The 20,824-nt window shown below is 37.6% G+C and overlaps 1 protein-coding gene across 7 annotated transcripts in view; it reads left to right on the forward strand.

Moving 5' to 3' along the window:
• brsk2b (BR serine/threonine kinase 2b) overlaps positions 1–20,824 on the forward strand; it is a 140,850-nt gene that overhangs the window by 75,672 nt on the left and 44,354 nt on the right. For all 7 annotated transcript variants that reach the window (XM_079604717.1, XM_079604715.1, XM_079604712.1 and 4 more), the window contains exons 3-4: positions 17,643–17,728; positions 19,183–19,323. In XM_079604717.1, the coding sequence (XP_079460843.1) occupies positions 17,643–17,728; positions 19,183–19,323 (227 nt within the window). The remainder of the gene's footprint in view (positions 1–17,642; positions 17,729–19,182; positions 19,324–20,824) is intronic.

A 20,824-nucleotide genomic window follows, 5' to 3' on the forward strand; every position in this document is an offset into this window, starting at 1 on the left:
GTGTGTCTGTATGTTGAAAGCAGGGGTTCGGTACTTCCTGTCAGTGTGTGCTTGCTGGGACATAGTAAAAGTACGAGCGTGCATGTGTGTAAGCAGGGCCCAGGCTGAGCGCGTCAGGTTTTATTTGTGTGTGCAGTATCCAGAGTGTCTGTTGGTGTGTGGAGAGGGAGAGGCGGCGTTGTGAGTTAGGTCGTGGCACGCACAGAACAGAAGCCTGGCATTTGAGAACATGCTCCTCGCAGAGAACTCCACGGCCCCTGCCTGGCCCCTCCTGAACTAATGAAGTCGTCTCTGACATTTCCAGACATGAAAAGAAAAGCTCTTTGACTTACTTTGCGGTCACACTAATGAGGGTTATGTCAGGAGGTGACCTCGGCCTACTTTACCTCAGAGAATGTGCCGCAGATGCCTCACAGCAACATTTTCTTCAAGGGGAAGATGTTGGTATGTGCGCGCATTCATTATATCGCATAGGTGACGTTTTTAAATAAATTAATTTGATGAAAAACTGAGCTCTTTAAACACTGGAAAAGCGTATTCCATTGTCTTTCCACTCCAGTCTGGTGCCATTTTGTGGAAAAGCTGTTTTAAAATGCTAAATAGTGTGCTTATCTTTTAGTTTCCCTTGAGGCAGGCCACTCAAAACTATTTATGACAAACCATGCATTAAACATCAGCCCCTCCTAATGAATGACTGCCTCTTGACACTGCAGGGTGGATCCCAGTAAACATTTCAGAAAGGTATCACTCTTTGGTTTAATCAAGTCTTGGGTGGTTAATGGTAAATGGCCCTAGGGATGGTGGGAGTGAAAGTTTCTCTCAGCGTGCGGTGTCGAGTCCAGACGGGTCCCGAGGGGAAAGCTAACATTTCTGAAACCAAGCCCAGTGTTGCCCAGGAGACTGGCTGCTGAGGAGAGGGAGGGACATGTTGCACCCCTGCAGAGAAGAGATTACTCAAGCTGTGGACGAGTGCCAGTGTACACACTATATGTTACGCAGTGACAGTGGAAAATAACTTTAACTATATATTTTAAAGGAGAAGTGTGCGCTTTCTGCAGCTCTAGCAGCACCAAACATTTTCATTATTTAAAAAAAAAGGATACTTTAGATCAGGCATGTCCAATCCTGCTCCTGGAGGGCCACTATCCTACAGAATATAGCTCCAGCTTGCCTCAACACAACTGCCTGGAAGATTCTAGGATGCCTATGAGACCTTGACTGGTTGGATTGGACAGTGGATTGACTTGATTGGACAGTGGTTTGGTCACCCCTTCTTTAGATAATCTTTGTTAACTTTGGAACAATCTTCTACAACAATGTGGAAATTCATCCATTCATATATTCAAAACTCAACCTATATCTCACTGATTTATCTCACTTTTTTTCTGATATTTCTGGTTCCTAACTCTGCCCTGATTCTTACTGTACATCTATCTTGGATTTTGTTGTTTCCTTTTTCCTTTTTTAAAGCGATCTTGAGGTCCTGGACAGCTATACATTGTTATTAATACTATTATTACTATTATTACATATTATAAATGATTCGGTTTGTATTTTTCAATATATTCTTACTGATGCCTTATGATTCTCATAATTTTGGCAATTTTGGCAAACCCTCATCTATGTTTGCCGGTTAGAAAACATTGGTGTCAAATCAGTAGAATTACAGAAAAACAAACATTTACGTTAGCAAGGCATAAACAATGAGGTACAAGATCAACAAATGTAAAATGTTCAGTGTCAGTGGAGCACTGGCTTGAATAGACAAGAGAGTTTTGTCAAATGTCCCTCACTAGTCCCCAGGCAAGCAGGACGTCTTTATATTTGAGACTTTATTTTGTAACCTCTCCTGATCTGCAGCGCTGTGTTTGAGCTCTTGCTGACCTGAAGTACTTTAGTGTTTGTGTGTTGCTGACGCTTTGCTGAGTGAGATATGGAGTCAGCTCTTCACACCGATGCTCCAGAAGAGCTGATGAACTGTGACGCTCTACGCAGAGACACAGCTCCACATCTGGGTATGACTTATCCTGTTCTGCCCCCCGCGGTGTTCGCTCCATCCATGATCTCTCAGTCAAATGAACCACTGCCTCTCTAATGGTGCTGCACTGAAGTGATTTAAGATGGTGTTTGTTTAATCCGCATTCACTGGCACTTTAGCCTAGGAAAAGAGAGATAGATGAAGATCTTAATGGTGTGATCACTGAGGCAGTAAGGCGGTGACGAGGCACAGCGCATGAGTTCTCAAAGCAGAATACAATTGCTTGAGCTCTGAGGACTTTTTTGTTGTTGTTATTGTTCAAAAAGTATGGAGTGAGTAAGATTTTTTATTTTTATTTTAAAGAAAGACACCTTCAATCGATCAAAAGTGACAAAAAAACATATACTGTATAATGTTAATAAAACTTACATTTCGAATTAATGTTTTTCTTTTGAATTTTCTATTCATCAGTCATCAAAGAATCTAAAAAATAATTATAATTGTTTCTACAATAATATTAAGAGGCACAAAATTGATAATACGAAATGTTTCTTGAGCACCAATCAGCTTATTGGAATGATTTCTGTAGGATCATGTGACACTGAAAATTCAGCTTTACCATCACAGGACATACATTTGATAATAAAAAGGCAATTATTGTAAATTGTTATAATATTACTGTATTTTTTTAATAAAATAAATCCTGCTATCAATGAATAAGCTTGGTGAGCATAAGAAACTTCCTTCAAAAACATGAAACAATCTTAGACTCCAAAGTTTTGAACAATAGTGTATCGGTATTTGCTGTATTGCAGTATTTTACGAGTTCCATGTTTTAAGATGACATGTAGTTCAAAATAGTATAATGCATTTTGTTTAACTGCATTATTTCCCTCCCCCCACTTTCTTTTTTACTAAATGTATGTTTACAGCCCTAATTTTGTCAAAATTAAATATATTTTATAATGAAACGTATAAAAGAAGTAGCTCCCTATATAATGCAGACAGCAGCCCAGCTTCTGCTCTTGTAATGATAGAGAAAAGGCAGGAAGGGAATATAGCAAGGAGGGAATAAAAGATGAAATTTGCAGTCCAGCACAGAGGCAGAAATAGAGGCAGATTGAATGGCTGATGAATGATGGCTGACCCTAATCTTGTTATCCTACCATTGATGACAGCAGTGTCATTTTCTCTCTATAGGTTTCTCTCTTTTCTCCTCTAAATGATTATGGATCATTCATCTTCTCCTGCGCTCTGCGGGTAGATTGTTGTGTTTGCGAGGGAGATGTTTCTCTCACCGCGCGCACAGAGTGGGACACAAAACAAAATAAATGGCTGTCACGCGCTTCCCTCTGGCCCGGTGCATCTTCATCTAATTTGCATATATAACTCTTTGAAGATGCCAAGATGATTTTATAAGGTTTGAGTTTATTGATGACCCAAACAAGCACTGTATTGTTAGTAGCTCTTATACTATGTTCAGTCTCTCCTGTGTCACTTTAATACATGGGGTGTGGAAAATCTTCCATGTCTGTGTTTTTTTTTTTTTTTTTTTTACAAATGACCAAAATAACCACATTCATGCATTTCAGTCTATATGATATTGAGTACATTTGAGTGTATTTGTAGCTGTATTACTGTTCATGTTTAATTCAGCCTTCAAGATTAAAGGGATAGTTCACCCAACAATTAAAATTGTCATAATTTACTCACCCTCGTGTCATTTCAAACCTGCTCGACTTTCTTTATTCTGTGGAAAACAAAATAAAATATTTTGAGAATTGTCTCAATACCATAATTCTTAAAACATTCTTATTTGTTTTGTGTTCAGTAGAAGAAACAAAGTCATAGGATTGAAATGACACGAGGGTGAGTAAATAATGACATACTGTATAATGTAAAATTTGTCATTAAGTCATGATGTTCTAAATCCATATATTCTTTTTTCTTTCTGAAGAAGAACCGTTTGACATAAATGTGTAGTAATACTCCTACACTAAAGTAGCCTATACATTTCGATCTTTCCTCTATTCCATGTGTGCTTCCATTCTAAAATGATAAAGCTGCAACTTTGACCCCAAGTCTCAGCACTTCATTGGAGGTCTTCTTGCTTGAGCTACCACATATACTGTATAGTTATTTTGTTCAATCCACAGCATGGTATGTGTAAGCTTGAGTGATGTTGCTTGGGCACAGTGTGAAAGTCATCATGCTGTTTAAAATAGTGTTTGAGAGCTGGTCATTTGCTACAGCAACATATGGAGATTTGATTATATGTGGGTTGACTCAATGTAAATCATTTTTTGAAATCCAGTTTTTCATCAAACTCGAGATGAATCATTTGAATTTGTGATAAGACATGGGCTAATTATTACAGTTTATCTTTTTCAAAAGGACATACTCTCAAAATATTTATTCATAAACGTATATTTATTTTTGTGATTTATATGCTGTCTATCTGAGGCTCTGGGTGCTTTCATCTATATTGAGCCTTTCAATCATACTGGAGTGAGGAATCGGTACATGTTGATTTCTTTTCATTGATCATTATTTATTTTTTAAAGTGCACACATTGCAGGAACGATCCACCTGTCCTGAAGAAATTTGTTCAAGGTTAAAATTGTAACATGCCTAATATGGTTTCATTTGATTGTGGATTTAGTTGTATGATGGTATTTATTAAGTTACTTACTGAATAAATAAATACATTGAAAATGCCATGCAGTGTTTCTGTAATGAATTGATTCCACCGGAAGCAAGATGTAGCGAACCCAAATGCAACTTTAATTATAAACATAAGACCAAACATAAAACAAAGGCTGGAAACCAGAACAAGCGACAGGAAACATTCAATACTAGACAAAGACACAGGGCAAACATGAGGGCTTAAATACACAAGACTAACGACAAGACAAGGGACACCTGTGAACAATAAACAGACTATTAACCAATGACAAGACACATGGCAGGATCACATGACAAACGGAAAACACATGACAAGACAAGAACCAAGAACAAGAAACAAAACCCAAACCGTGACATTTTTTCAGTGTTCTAGAGAGGCATGTAATAATGCATAGTTGTAATACAGTAGATGTAATAATGTTATTTGTGAATGTTTCTATTAGTTGTGGGGATGGTGATTACTTAAAGGTTCTCTAAGTCATCCTGGGTGACGTCACTTCTTGTTGACGTTCGAACTATTGTCAAACAAAACGGAGGCTAGCTAGATCCTCCCTCCTCCTCATCCGCGCACTAACCCCCCAAACCCTTCTTGTCGGTTATTGGCTGGAACACTGTTTGTTATGTTTCGTGGTGCGGGTTAGCCCAGTTTGTTTTTGTTGCTGTTTGTGGAGCCTGGGGTGTCTACAGAGACCGCGTTTTTTTAGAGTGTGTTCAGGAGACAGGCAGCTAGCGAATAGTGAGGAGATATTTGCTGTATGTGACAAAAAAAAAAATTGGCCTAAAAAATGTGTGACATCGCTTAGAGCACCTTTAAGGTTGATTTTCTTTGAGGTTTAGAACTGAACGTAGAGCTCTATAAGCCATTGTCATTTCTTTCACTTCTCTAAAATCTTAATTGCTGTAAAAATGTCACAGGATAGGTCACAAGTTTGGTGTTGGATATATATATATATTTTATTTGTTATTTTTTATTTAATAAAAATAAACCAAGACTGCTCACCAAGGTCTCACCAAGACTGCATTTATTTTAAATGTTTAAATAAGAATACAGTATAAACAGTAATATTGCAAAATATGATTACAATTTAACTGTTTTATTGTAGTCTTTAGTGTCACATGATCTTTCAGAAATTATTCATGAAACATTTCTTCAGTTGTGAACAGTTGTGCTGTCTGATATTTTTATAGAAACCGTAATAAATAAAAAAATTCAGGATTCTTTGATGAATAGAAAGCTAAAAAACTGCATTTATTTGAAATGGAAATCTTTTAAATGATTATAAATATCTGTACTTTCACTTCACGTATCAATCAAATGCATCCTTGCTGATTAAAAGCAAAAAATTCCTCTAAAAAAAAATCTTGCTGATTTTTGAATGGTAGTGTATATATATATTGCTTATAAGAGTTAACTGCATATAAGGGACAGTTTAAAAATGCATAGATAAAAGTGCATTGTTTATGTCAAATTTATGAAACATGTTTAATATTTTAGCTCACAATCATGTTTTTCCACAATCCTATTCCCCTCCGTCTGATACTGGGTGCATCAGCTTTGACTGATCATTTGATCAAACAGAGATGGCCCTGAGGAATCAGGAAGTAGAAGATAAAGGAACGCCGTTACCTTTTCATTTGGTCCCTGGAGTGACCTTTAACCCTCTTTCTTTCCTTGCCAAAGTCATTATGGCTGAACTGAGACAGGAGCAGTAGAGAAAATGTCCATTATGTGAGATTTATAACTGTGGTCCATGTCCATTGCTGCCTACAATGACAGCTAAATCAATTGACGTGGACACCTGTGTTCCATGATTATGATTGCACAGACGCCCTGAGAGGATGTGAAGGTGAAAGATGTCTTTGTGACGTTAACTAGCAGATCTGTCTACTTAAAAAATGGTTCCACACCTGTCTACATAAAACACCGGTTTTAGTTTTATAGCCTAATAATAGATTGCTGACCTTTCTTGAAAGGTTACCATTAGCGCTCTGTTTTAAGGAAAGTTTAAGGGGTCTATGCTTAGGACTTGGGAATGATCTGAAAAGTGATTATAAACCATATCTGGCTAATGAATACCATAAATACCATAATAATAATTAATTATTATTTATTATATTTATTACATTATGAGACACAAAGTTGGTCTTATCGACAGTGCTGTTAACTGAAACCATTAAAAATATTTTTGGTTTATATAATTTTTAAATCTAAAATTTTAAATTAAAATTGGAAATAAAACTAAATATAAAAACTATAAAATAAGTTGAAGTACTAAAATTACGAGCAATAAATAAAGCTAAATAGAAACATATTTTTTTTAATAGCATAAATGACAATAGCATATGACGGACTTACTAAAAAATAAAAATAAAAGTTCATTAAAAATATAATAATAGTATATAGTATATAGTATATAAATAATACTAAAATAACACTGGCTTGTTTGACTTTCCGTCGATGCAGCTGGGTGGCAGAATCCTGCGCTTGGCCTTAAAACTGTCATTTTATGCAGCCACCTAAATTTTTTTTCCTCCACACTGCAGCCAAGCAAAACAAAGCTCTTAAAACGTTATGATTCTTGCCCGAAAAAGTGGGGCGTGATGCAATCCCCCCCAGTTATAATGGCTGCTATTCCCCTGGTGTATAGTATAGAGTAAGTTTCCAACATATTGTACCACAGGTAAGCAATGATTTATGGGATATTTAAGAACTTCTTCAGCACTGCAGATTCTCTGAGCCAGAATGGAGTCAGTGGGCAGTTTTTCCTTCATACAATAAATCTGTACTTCACCACACAGTGCAAAACTGTGACTAGTACTGCGCCATTGAACTATTGATTTAAATACAGCATGTGTGGTAGTGATTGGTGAGCGAGATCAAGCTGCCTCTCCAGGATGAGTGAGTGATGCAAAAGATAGATCATAATTACTTTTCTCTATGAGCACAGGAGTATTTTAGCGTGTGTGTCCCCGCTCACGGCAGGATGAAAATAATGGCTTCTGTCATAAATCTATATCCAGAAAACTGTACTCAGGTTTAACATTGCCATATCTGCAAGAATACACACTTTTTCTTGTTTCACTCATCAGTGCGCAATTGAAGGTTTTCCACCCCCCTATATATAATCTCATACATCAATATCCAAAGGAACAAAAAGTGAGGACTAAACAGATTTACCGTATCACTCTTTGTCTTGGGAAATGGCTGCATTCTTCCTAGCATGTTCTTCTGTAGAAATAAACTACAGCTGGAGGGTTAAAAGCAGCACAATGAGATGCCGACAGTGTATTTTTGAGTTCGCGAAGGAGAGCCTCTGTGGACAGAAGTTTTTGATCAATTAAAACACATTCCTTTCGTATTTAAATCAATGTTTTTCACATTTATTCCTCACTGAGCTGCAGGGCAACTAATTTCTGGAAGGTCAAAAGGCATCAAAGCAGTTGTTTATTGAGGCTAGACGCTCTTAAAGCACCCAATATTCCTATGCAAATGTGCGTGCATAAATTTGAATTCATGACAAGCAGTGTTTCTTGTTTTGACATTGGCCTGTAAGATATAATTTGCAAAGTTTACTTAAGGGAAACAACAACATTACAACAGGCAGAATGTGCATGGAGGTGATGTTTGCGGTTTAGTTCAGCTAAAGCCACGGCTTATGAAATTCCCCTTGCAGACGTAAGCACAGGAACTCTATCAGGAAGTCATCTTCGGTGGACCCAGCGAACGGTTCCTTCCCGTATAGATCCTCCAGCCCATCATCCCAAAGTCTGCCTCACTGCACTCTATTTCCAAATCCAATTTCTCGATAGCAGACATGCTAATCACACGCCTCTAAAATGTGTTTCCTGAAGCAATTTGGGGGTGAAATTCAACCTTTCACTCATAAATATTCAGACTCTGTTGTTTATGTGGCCTTAGAGCAAGTTGTGTTTTATTTCTAACACTTGTGCTTCATGTGTGGCTTTAAGGGAGTAGAACATTGTGAGACCAAACATTGCGTGTGTGTCCTGGGTCAAGAAGCAGATTGGCTGCGAACAGAACGAGGCTTTGTACTGAGCGGAGAGCTGCGGTTATCTGCTCGGTCCAGACGAGAGGACAGAGCAAGACCAACAGGATTGCGCGCAGGAACATTTTGCTTGTTCAAACTGGAGGCCGAAATCTGTGGCTGAGATCACTTGGATGTCAGCAGTGCTGGTTTAGTAGGTCACTCGGGTGCCTCTTTAGACTGCAAGTGTTTGGAATGAGGTGTGTGGCACAGCCATACTTGTGTTTACTGTTATAAGTCTGCTTTCACACTACCAAACCATCTAGATCTCTGGGACAATTTATTTTAAATATTTAATCTAAAGTAAAGCTAATCTATGTGAATTGAGCAGTTTAATCCTAATTTTCTGAAGAGACACAATATTATTAATTAATAAGAGAGTTTATGCTCTGACATTTTTACCGCAATTAAGATTTTTGAGAAGTGAAAGAAATGACAATGGCTTATAGAGCTGAAAATGCAGTTCTAAACCTCAAATATCAAAATCATCCTAAAGTAATCACCATTCACAAATACTGTAACATTATTTCATCTACTGTATTACAACTATTACATGGCTCTCTGGAACACTGGAATTATGAGTATTTAGTCCTATTTTTTTTAACTGACACGATACATATTATTTATCTAATGAACAGATTAAATTTAGGCCTTTATTCACATATAAACATTCATCAGCAAACACAAACAGAAGCTCAATCGTACCTGCTTGATGCATGAGAACAAACCTCTTTCAGGAGCTCATGTGCTGCGAAACACAAGAATGAACCTCATTGGTTCTTGCAGAAGCTCAAACGTTCTGCATAAATGAAAGCTTTAGCGTAAGTTCTGCCAGGAAGACTCAATCAGCGCGTCACGTAATACTTCACTTCTAACCAATCATGTGCTAACACTCACAGTATAAAAGATTGGTACTTAAATTCGCCTGAGTTCGCAGATGCTCACGCTGCCAATTACCTCCATCCTCCCCACCACCACCAGGATGGTCCCTTCTTAACCTCCAGGGGGGTCGGCTGCGCCCCTGCCTTTGTCTTCAGGCAGGATATGCAGATTGTGCTACAAATTCATGCTTGCTGGACTGTTAATACATATACGCTGTTATATCAATTTATCTCCCGAGTCTTTCTGGTAGAACTTGAGAACGAACCCCATTGGTTCTTGAGGAAACTCAAACGTGCTGCGCATCACGAGAGTGAACCTCATTGGATCTTGCTGAAGCTCAAACGTGCTGCATAACACACGAGAATGAACCTCATTGCTTGCCTGGCTCCGCCCTCCTACACACTTCCGCTCAATTTTCATTTTCCTTCAGTACGTCGTCTAGGTTTGTGGTGTATTCTTGGGTTTCCAATCAGCGAACAGAGGGAGTGGCTGAGAACGATGACGTTGAGGTTGTGCGCTAGTTTGAGTTGAAGTTTCGTCACGACCAAACATCAGCGATTGGTTATGGCAGATCCAGAGTGACTCTGGGCAGATCCAATAGTTTTAAACTTCAACAGAGTACCCGCCTATAAAGCTAACGCTTGTCAATGGAGAGAGGCCAGACTCTCTGTACAAATGAAATGTACGAGAGTCTGCTAAGAACCACTCGTTAGTTAGACATTTCACTTCGAAAGTGTTGTGAATTGTGCAAGAAGCAGCATCATTTTGCAGAAATGTCACCACAGGCACTTTTTTTTTCTCCTCAGTGAGCCTGGGTTGGAAATAATCATTATATTTGAAATTTGGTTCTGTTAGTGGCACAGAAAAACTACCTTTAATTGTGTATTACATTGTCCTCTTTCCCTGTTGTTCTCCTTTCCTATTTTCTCACTGAGCTTTCACTCATTTGGTATCCAGCCATTTTCAGACCTACTCACACCTGATGGATCCGATTTGAGCCACAGCTGCTGGTTGGTCGCGTAGATGGATTGGCTATCACCGAGGGATGGCAATTGTGTTTAATATCCACCGATATCCTGTACGGTGTGTCTCTGGAGGTATTAGCTAAGCCATGATATGCCTCCCAGCGCTCCTCGTCTAAGCCTTCAGTGAGACGTTAAGGTCTGCTGCTTTAACCCCCTCCTCCCCCCTCGTGCTCAAGTGTCTGTTTCCACATGTGTTTGAGTTAATTAGTTACAAAGCCACAGCAGCTCCCAGGAGGAACGCCGCTACAGAACAACCTCCATCTTTATTAAAGAAACGCGATTTGAGTGCTTTCCTTCCGCTTTTTTTATTTTTATGGTTTATTTCATCTGCTACTCTTCCATTCCTCTAATTGGGAAGTTGGTGTGTTGTGAGGGAGCTTGAGGAATTAAGATGGATTGGAGGAAAAAAGGCCTCAATGATAAATAGATCAGGGAACTGCCAGAAGGAGAGGTGACGGCATGTCTCGTGTAAAGTCGCGCTCACGCTGACAGCGATTAAACCCTTGAGGTCAGCGGGTCTCTGTGCTCTTGGCTGATTATAGGTGTTCCAACATGACTGTTGTATCCCAATGTTTCAGGTGGGGCATCACTGCATTTACATTGGCAGTATTATCTTGTCGTTGCTCATTTCGTAGGGATGTTTCGTCTGTATGTTTGAATTTTGCTAGACTGCTCACCTAAAAAATCCAGAGCTTTAAATAATGAAATTACTTTTAATCTTAAAGCATTTAATAAAAGTTAAATGGATTAAGTTAATTTGTTTGATGTGATTTTAAATGCTCACTTGAAAAGTTCAGAACTTTTCAGAAAGTTCTTTCTTTAAATGAGGAAATTGCGTTTATTTTTAAAACACATTTTAGTTGACCTTATTTGGGTTCTGTGATCATTTGGCTATAATTTTTCAGCTTAAACGGATAGTTCACCCAAAAATTATTTTTCCCCCCGCATTATTTACTCACCCTCAAGTGGCTCAAACCTGTATGAGTTTCTTTCTTACACAAAAGAAGATATTTTAAACAATATCGGTAATCAAACAGTTGATGGTAGCCATTGACTTCCATAGTAAGAAAAAAAAATACTATGGAATTCAATGACAACTGTCAATTGTGTCTATTTACCAACACAGAATAACTCATTTTGTGTGTAACAGAAGAAATAAACTTATGAACCTCATGGGTGAGTTCACCCATGGGCGAGTTCCAGAAACTCATGGGTGAACAATCCCTTTAAATATATGACACTTTTTAATAACAAATAGAGATAACGTTAAAAAGTCAATATCGGCCAATACCAATATGACTGCTCATTGGCTTGCATCACCTAGTCACTCATGTTGCTATAAATCATCAAATCTCAGTGACAATTAACGACTTCCAGTTGCTTTGTCACTGTAAACTAGTGGACAAAGTGCAAACAGCTTATAAATCATACTTTATTATGTTTTTTGAAAATGTAAAAATGCTGATTTTTTTCTGTGAGGTTGTGTTTAGGGGCTGGAGATTTGTACGGTTTAAAAATCACTATCCCCCACTTTCACATACAAGGCTTATGCCTAGTTTAGACTACATGTCTTTAAACGTTGGCAGATTGCTGTGCTGTTAAGACTACTTGACTTGCTGTCTGTAATCTGGAGTCTTAAAGTCGTTATGGTGTTCACACTACAGGTAAATGGTCCGCAACAGGGGGCCACACACTACACAAGCTGTCAACAACTCTGTCACCCAACGACTTTATCCGGTCCCCAAACTCGGTCACGGAAACACATGCGAGAAGTGGAATGGGAAATAATGCAAAACAATGCGCGAAACAGGAGTTGTTTATTTGAAAATGGACGTTGGGAATAAATTAGCGCTGCAAGTTCTTTGCGCGATGATCTGTTCTGAAACCCTGAAAAATTAAAAAACAAAGAATATGGACGAATATAAAAATATAAAATTACATTATAAAGCATACATTACTATTGGAAGAGCCAGGACATTTGTTAATATAACTCTGATTGTATTTGTCTGAAAGAAGAAAGTCATATACACCTAGGATGAAGGGTAAGTAAATCATGGGGTAATTTCCATTTTTGGGTAAACTATCCCTTTAAGATAGTCCCAGACTAAAAAGCATGTTTGAGCTATTTTAACTGAAAAACTGAATACCGGTATATCTCAAAATATGTCAGTGCCATTGTATTGTCTCAAGATGCACACCAGTAAAGGTTTTTTTTTTTCTATGGCACATTTATAAAAGTTACTTAAATATCCAAATTGAACTAAGGCCTAATCATGGCTTAAGTGTGTGCGTGTGCGTGCGTGTGTGTGTGTGTGTGTGTGCGTGCGTGTGTGTGCGCGCTGCCCGGCTAGTGGGCACTGGAGAGTTTGGACAGAACAGTCAAAACCCACATACTCTCTCTTCCAACTCACCATCACTTCATCATGAGCTCTTTACACACACAATTTTTCAAATAGCCATTAAAACCCCTATAAAGACACACGTAGCACATAACCAAATCTTTTAACCACCACAAACAGACAGCTGTGTGGTTAAATGTGCTGTTATTGGGTAAAATCTGATTGCTCTCCAATACATGGGAGTTGTGTCCCAGTCCCAGCCCCAGCTGTGAGAACATGAGCTCGGTCTGCCTTCATTCATTTGCTGTGTGTTGTGTGACCATCCCCACAAGTGCAGTTTTATTAACATGCATCAACACACCATCTGCAACCTGAATCACACAATAATTGAGCATAATAAATGATGTTAAATCCATTAACAAAGGCAGAGGTTGAAAGTTGTTTGTTTAGGGCGTGTTGAATTATACACTGTTAAATATGCTGATTTAAATTGCAATGTTCTTGATTAAATCGGAATTGCAAAAGAAAAAAAGGTACTCTGCAAACCTTTCTAACACACACACACACACACACACACACACACACACACACACACACGCACACGCACACGCACACACACATACACACACACACACTTTAACACATTTCTTTTTCTCTTCCATTCGCTCTTTCAATATCCGGGATTAGTCATTCATTTTTCCCTCTCTGCTCAAAGCCAGTCAAGAAATGAAATCTCTTTCTTGTCTAAAGCCTTCCGTGTTATCAATTGAAACCAAATACATCAATGCCATTAATGTCTCTGACTTGTGGCCATTTGACCTTGTAATTTTATGTCATACCCAAACTGAAATCTTTCTCTCCAGGGAAATTAATCACTTGATAATCACTTTTGTTGGCAAGAAAGATGCTATTACAGTGGTGCTAATTGTTAAACATGGAAACTCAATGAAAAAGGGCACTGAGGTGAACCGGCCTCCTCTTTTATAATGAGGAATGATGCAGATCACTGCTCGGCTTCTATCCGTCCGCATAATCAGATGAGTGTGTGTGTGTGTGTGTATTTTTATTGGATCATTAAAATCATAACAAATACCCGGTGTGTTGCCGCTGTCTTTGTTTATTTGACTTGCTGTAAGTGTTAACTCTGTATTAGAGTTGGATTTAACTCATCTGGATTCAGACAGGATTACTGGGGCTTGTTGATAAGATGAAGTCTCCATTATCCTGTGATCACAAGTGCTGTTTGGCAGAGATCTGACGTGCAGGTAAATGTTGTGTGTTTGGATTTCCCTCCTCCCTCCTGTCTGTGCCAGCACAGCTTTTCACCTGCCACAGATGGATGTGTGTGTGTGTGTGAGCCTGCATGCTTGCGTGTGTGCACGCGTGGGTCACGTTGTGCCTGCATTGCGATGGCCAAATGTCCCCACGATTGTAGTAAAACCTGAAACAACCTACACTGATTAGAAAATAGGCTTAATGCTTAATGAACATAGAAATAGTTTCTTAAAGAGATAGTTCACAATTCTGCCATCATTTACTCACATTCATATCGTTCCAAAACTGTTTGACTTCCTTTCTTCAGCAGAGGATAAAGATGATATTTAAATAAATAAATAAAGCTTTTTTGTCCACGCAATGAAAGACAGTGGGGTCCAATGTTGTTATTGGACAATACCCTTACCTAGTTTATAAATAATACTCAAATAAATGGTGGGCCCATAACTTTTTGTTGTATGGGCAAAAACAGTTCCTCACAATATCTTCTTCTGGAGAATGATCATGTAAAAATTCTGAAAGTATTTTGAGGGTTGGGCTATTGAAAATATCTTTAGCTCATTCAAAAGCAGTATAAGTCAATGAAAAGTGCTTGTAGAAAAACAAATGTGTGTGTGTTTGCAACATACCCAACCCGTTCAATCAATAACTCACACACTTGAGTTCTGTCATTGTTCCTTATTTGTTGGGTTTACCGCTTACTTAGAAGAGGTCCTGTTATTCAAAGGGCTAATATTGGAAGAGTATATTCCACCTGATTGTACAGAGTCTGTTCCATTTAATTGTAAGTGATCATCAAGCATTTTTCGCCTTTGCGCTCGATTCGAGCACACATTAATTTAGGGTCTCTCGGCAGAGAAGATGCTTCATACGCAGTTTGTTCATTCCAAATTGGCATGGACACATAATACAGGTGTGAGACTGTGAAAGCACAGGGAATAATCAAAGTCTCTGCCAGGAGCAGAAACAAGCATCCTGCCCCTGAATGATTACAGTGATTGTGTAAACCCAATGAGAAAGACCATGTTCTGTGATAGATCAGGGAGAAGGTCTCTCTCTCTGTGTAGTTCATGAAAGCAGAGCTCAAAGCCATCTGCTAAATAAAGAAAAAAACACGTAAAAGGCAGACCGTGAAAATGAGAGAGAAATGTTGAGAGAGGGTTGCCATGACAGGGATTTATATATAAGGCAGTCAGTGAGACCGTGATGTAGATTAAAGAAGGAAATATTTCATTATTTATTTAGTTTGTCTTGCTCTTTTGCAGAAGTCCAGGTGAAAGACCTTTGAAGAACTGGGGCTTTGATGGTGATAAATTGACATCTCTCTCTCTCTCTCTCTCTTTCTTTACTTGGGTCGGCCGTGTTCTGGTTTTGGAGTGACATAAGAGATGTGGGGAAGAAAGGCTACAGCCTCATGGTTAGAGAGATAGTGTGTGTATCAGGGTGATGTGCCCAAATAAAGATCTGTGTGACTGTGTTTGCTTTCACATGCCAGTCTGTGCTTTTGAATATAACTCCGTCTGTAATCGCATCAGATTGTTTTGATGGTGTTTATGTACCCTACCAATCAAAAGTCTGGTGTCACTTGACTCGGTTTATGTTTCTCATGATCTTACGTTTTGCCCTGAAGGCTTTGAATGAAGTTTTGCAGAGAAATAAACTCTGCCTGGGGAATTCTTTAAGGCAAAACGTATGATTTTATATTACATCCATCCATCCATTCTCCAAAGCGTTTGCCCTGTGTAGCGTTGCGGGAATGCTGGAGCCTATCCCAGGACTCAGGATGGTTATAGAGTTAACTGCAACTGAAACTAAAACCATTAAAAAAAATTAAAATAACAGTTACGTAAAATAAATGTTAAATGAGATAAATTATTAAAATCTCATTTTTATTTATTTTAATTTGTACTAAAATAACTAAAACTAACTGGAATAAATGAATAATACAAACATATCATCATATACTGTACATCTTAACTAATAAAAATTACAGAAACGCCATGATAGAACTAACTAAAATGAAGATTAAATATATAAAAATGTAAATATTCAAACTATAAATAAAACAAGGAGAAAAATATAAAATATGTAAAAAAAATGTTTTATATTTTATTTGTAATGGACTAATTTAAACCATTGGTATTCATAAAACATGGGACTTCCTTCAATATTATTAAAATGTATCCCAGGTGCATATTTGGTGTATAATGAAGTTGGTTAAATCTTCAGCAATACTTTAGTTTGGGGACTAATTTACACTATTACCTAGTTGCTTATTAACATGCATATTGGCTGTTTATTAGTACTTATAAAGCACATATTAATACCTTATTCTGCATGACCCTGTTGTTCATCCCTTAATACCCCATACCTAAACAACTACCTAACTAACTATTAATAAGGAGTAAATTAGGACTTTGAGGAAAAAGTTGTAGTTAATAGTGAATATGTGTTCCCTAAACTAAAGAATGGCCAAATCTTTTAATGTGGAAAATAGTAATGATAAAGGAACGAATAGGTGTGTGAACAAAATTTGACTGTAAACATAAAGAAGACAAGACAGGGTGTGTTATTTACCTGAACAGTGACTGTGTGGCTTGGAAAAGTACATGATTCTTTACTACAAAAAGACGAATTCTAATTCTTTGCATCCATCTATCATGACCAAAACGTCTTTCATAATTCGGTTTATAACACCTCGGCTGAGTACAAAGGAAAGCTGATTAAATGTAATGGGATTGTGGTTAGACACTGTACAAGGTTAGTCTCTGAGCAGGTGTGTGATGGGAGACTTCAAGCAGCGTCGGATTCTGCAATGTAACTTTCATTAGTGTGGGATTATCCATATTAGCTGATCCCATATTCCCACCGATAATGAAGTCTAATTATTTCTGGTGCTCCCTCAAAGCAACAAGAGATGGATTTTCCTGCAGCGGCAAGAGTGTATACGCTCCCTAAAACAACACTTCGACACTTTGGTGAACGACTGTATGCTCGCTAATTACCACCTCTCAATATAATGTGGGAATGTTCATGACAACCATGATGATGCTTCACCTTATCATGCTACTGTATCCCTTTCTAAAGACTAATGCAATTAGAGCCTTGTCCACTTATAATTCATCTGAACTCTTCATCATGGGCATCTTGTAATGAGCACTTGGACTGGTGTATTTCTGCAGCTATTGTCTTCTTGTTTATTTTCTTGCCAAAGTGTGATTAATGGGTTAACCACTTAATGAAAGTGGTGGGATGCTAATTAGGCATGGCTAGGCAAGATAATACCATACAACATCATTCTGCTAGAACAGACTAACCAAAGGTTGTTATTGTAAATGTCTCCTTGTGTTTCACTCTAACCTCATGCTACTGTGTATAAAACTAATCGTTTTTGATCTCTGTGTCTCTACAGGTAGAGAGAGAAATAGCTATTCTGAAGCTCATAGAACACCCACATGTTTTGAAGTTGCACGATGTCTACGAAAATAAGAAATATTTGTGAGTATACACCACTTTTGTTTATCCATGCACCATGCAATGTATGAGCTGAGTGTGTATCAGTGCCTGGATACTGTATCTGTATCTGTACTGAAGAGCAGAGGCTCTGATATCCCTGGATATGTGCTCGCGCTCCAGTGGCTGGGCTTAATGTAGTTTTCAATAATTGATAAAGGAGCCACCATAGATGCAGCTGAGGAATTTGTTTTCTTAATATTCAGATGACACAGATGTATGGCCCGCGCGCTCGTAAAGTATTTGGCTATGAACATTTTTACACACACAAATCAAGTGAATCCATCCTTAATTTAAATAACGCTGACAGGTAATCGCATGAGAAAATCCTTTAATCGACTAATAAATCAGACGTCTGCCGTGTCAGTGAGTATGTTTGTATGTGTGTTCAAATGTGAATGGGAGTCTGCATGTATCTCATGAATACATGAATGCATGAGTATGACATAAATGTGTTTGCCCATCAGACAGGACGATTGCAGGAAGATATTTCGCAAACATGTACACATTCACTCAAATTCAATAGTCTGAGACTATATTGAAAATGTTGGGCTTTTTTTCCATTTAAATCGTAAGGTGAACAGAATTTTGGGGGGAATTTTAAACATTATGGTGTGAAGGTGAAGTTGTTAAAAGTTGCTAATCAAATAATTTAGTTATTCATTTTGGCTTGTACTCAAATTGGTGTGTTGATCATATAGTTTGTAATGGAAAATTTGGTTTAAAAAAAATTGTAGCACTTTCACTATAGTGGTCTCAGTGGACCCAACCGTTCAAAAGTTTGGGGTCAGTATTTTTTATTTCTATTATTTAGCAAGGATGCAGTAAATTGATCAAAAGTTACAAAAAGGTATTTTACATTGTAACAGAAAATATCTATTTCAAAAAAATACTGTTCTTTTGAACTGTAAATTCAGTATCACAGTTCCCCCCCCCAAAAAAAAACTGTTAAGCAGCACAACTATAATTCTTTACTTTTATACATCTAAATTTTGTTTTACATATGGAGGGGGGAATTATAGATGATGCGACAGCAGCCATATTGCGCCACCACTCACTATTTTCAACATTGATAAAAATAAATGTTTCTTGAGCACCAAATCAGCGTATTAGTATGATTTCTGAAGGATCATGTGACACTGAAAACTGGAGTAATGATGCTGAAAATTCAAAGGAATTAATTACATTTTAAAATACTGTATGTTCAAATAGAAAATTTTAATTTTAATGATATTTCAACCTTTTGGACTATATTTTTATGAAATAAATGCAGCCTTTGTGAGAATAAGAGGCGTATTTCAAAAACAGAAATGAACCTTACCAACCTCAAACTTTTTAACAGTAGTGTATACTGTATATTGGCATGATAGTAGATCTGTCCTGGGAGTTTCATAGCTGCTGTGTGTCAGGATTTCTGATCTCCTCCTTGTTTTCCACAGATATTTGGTTCTAGAGCATGTGTCAGGTGGAGAGCTCTTTGACTACCTGGTAAAGAAGGGCAGGTTAACACCCAAAGAGGCCAGGAAGTTCTTCAGACAGATCATCTCTGCGCTGGACTTCTGCCACAGTCACTCTATATGGTAAGAGCTCTGGACTTCATTGCTGTGTACAAATCTCAGTTTGTTTTACAGGGCATCAAAATCCTTTATTTTGAGCATTCAATGCTTGGCACACTCTCATTATTTTGGTTCAAGAAAGTCAAACGTGTTGGTTTTGTAGCCGCTAACATTTTTTTGTTTGTTTTCATACATCATGTATAGCCACAAGCTGTTGTTGTCCGACCTGTTTTATTGCTGCTGTCTCATTTATTATGTATGGTGAAAGCCACCTCAAGTGAAGCATTTTTCAGTCATTGCAAAGCATTGTTATGAATACTAAAATATCATCATATTGAGATATTACTATTTTGCACATTTGCAAAAGTTTCTAGCCACACACTTACACTCACACTCACACACACTTTCCAGGTCAAAGATTAATGGCTCCCCCCCAGTGCAATTGCAGAAAAGTAGAGTTTTTATCACTGAGTGTATCCTTAAGCCTGTTCTCTCCACATCTTTGAGATATAAATGAAAAATATGCTCACATTTTCCCTGTATGCTTTCTGTTATTTTTTTCTGACTATAGAGCCAAGAGCGTTTCAATTAGCCGTACAAAAACTGGAAAATAATAAAGGTTTTTGCCTTCTTACACAGTTCCTGAGATTTTCAACCAATTTGAAGTTAAAATACTGAGAAACAAGTCCTTCATCTTCACCCCAGCGTAGTTTTTATCGAAGTGTGTTGTGGTATTGAGGTGACCTACCCCAAAAACATGAATAAAAGAAGAATCTTTGCAGAGGTATTTAAAAACTAATTTCGCTTTTGAAAAACTAAAGTATCCATGTCTGAATTCTCTTGCTAATAGATCATGGTAGAATAAGACTTTTTCTTAGAAAATGTGTTTTGCAAATGCGGGCAAAAAGTGTTGCAATACAGATAAATGGCTTTATGGGCACCAGTTTTTTTTTATTCTTTATTAATCAGTGATGTCTGGATCATCAAATATATATTTTTATTGGATCGATTGAAACATACATAACATTTTTTACAAAGTAGTTTATAATACAATTAACAGTCTAATTTTCAAGCTGGACGTGGTTGTGGCAATGAAAAATTAACAATTCATAACACAGACAATTCTTTAAAAATCTAAAATAATGTATAGCCTACTTACCGTGGTCAATTTTCAGAATTTCACATTGATTATTATATAGAAATCCTTAATGATAATCATCCATCACTATTTAATTTGGTCACTTTAGGAAACAATCTTGGGAAAATAAAGTGTGGATTCTTGAACTTGAACCTGTCAAACTAACCAAGTACAACTACAGAACTTCAAAAATTATACATCAGGAACAGTGACAAACTAGACAGGTGGACGACAGCCTGTGATTTCAACTGTAGTATTAAATACTTTCATTTTACTTTGACACATTTAACACAACTTTAAGAGCTATCGCTAATGCTAATAATGATTCTGTTTGAATTCTCACGACCATATCCTCTTCATATGCAAATATACTAATGCATTGAAGGG

The sequence above is a fragment of the Phoxinus phoxinus genome, assembly GCF_949152265.1.
Source record: "Phoxinus phoxinus genome assembly, chromosome: 2".
Lineage (NCBI taxonomy): Eukaryota > Metazoa > Chordata > Actinopteri > Cypriniformes > Leuciscidae > Phoxinus > Phoxinus phoxinus.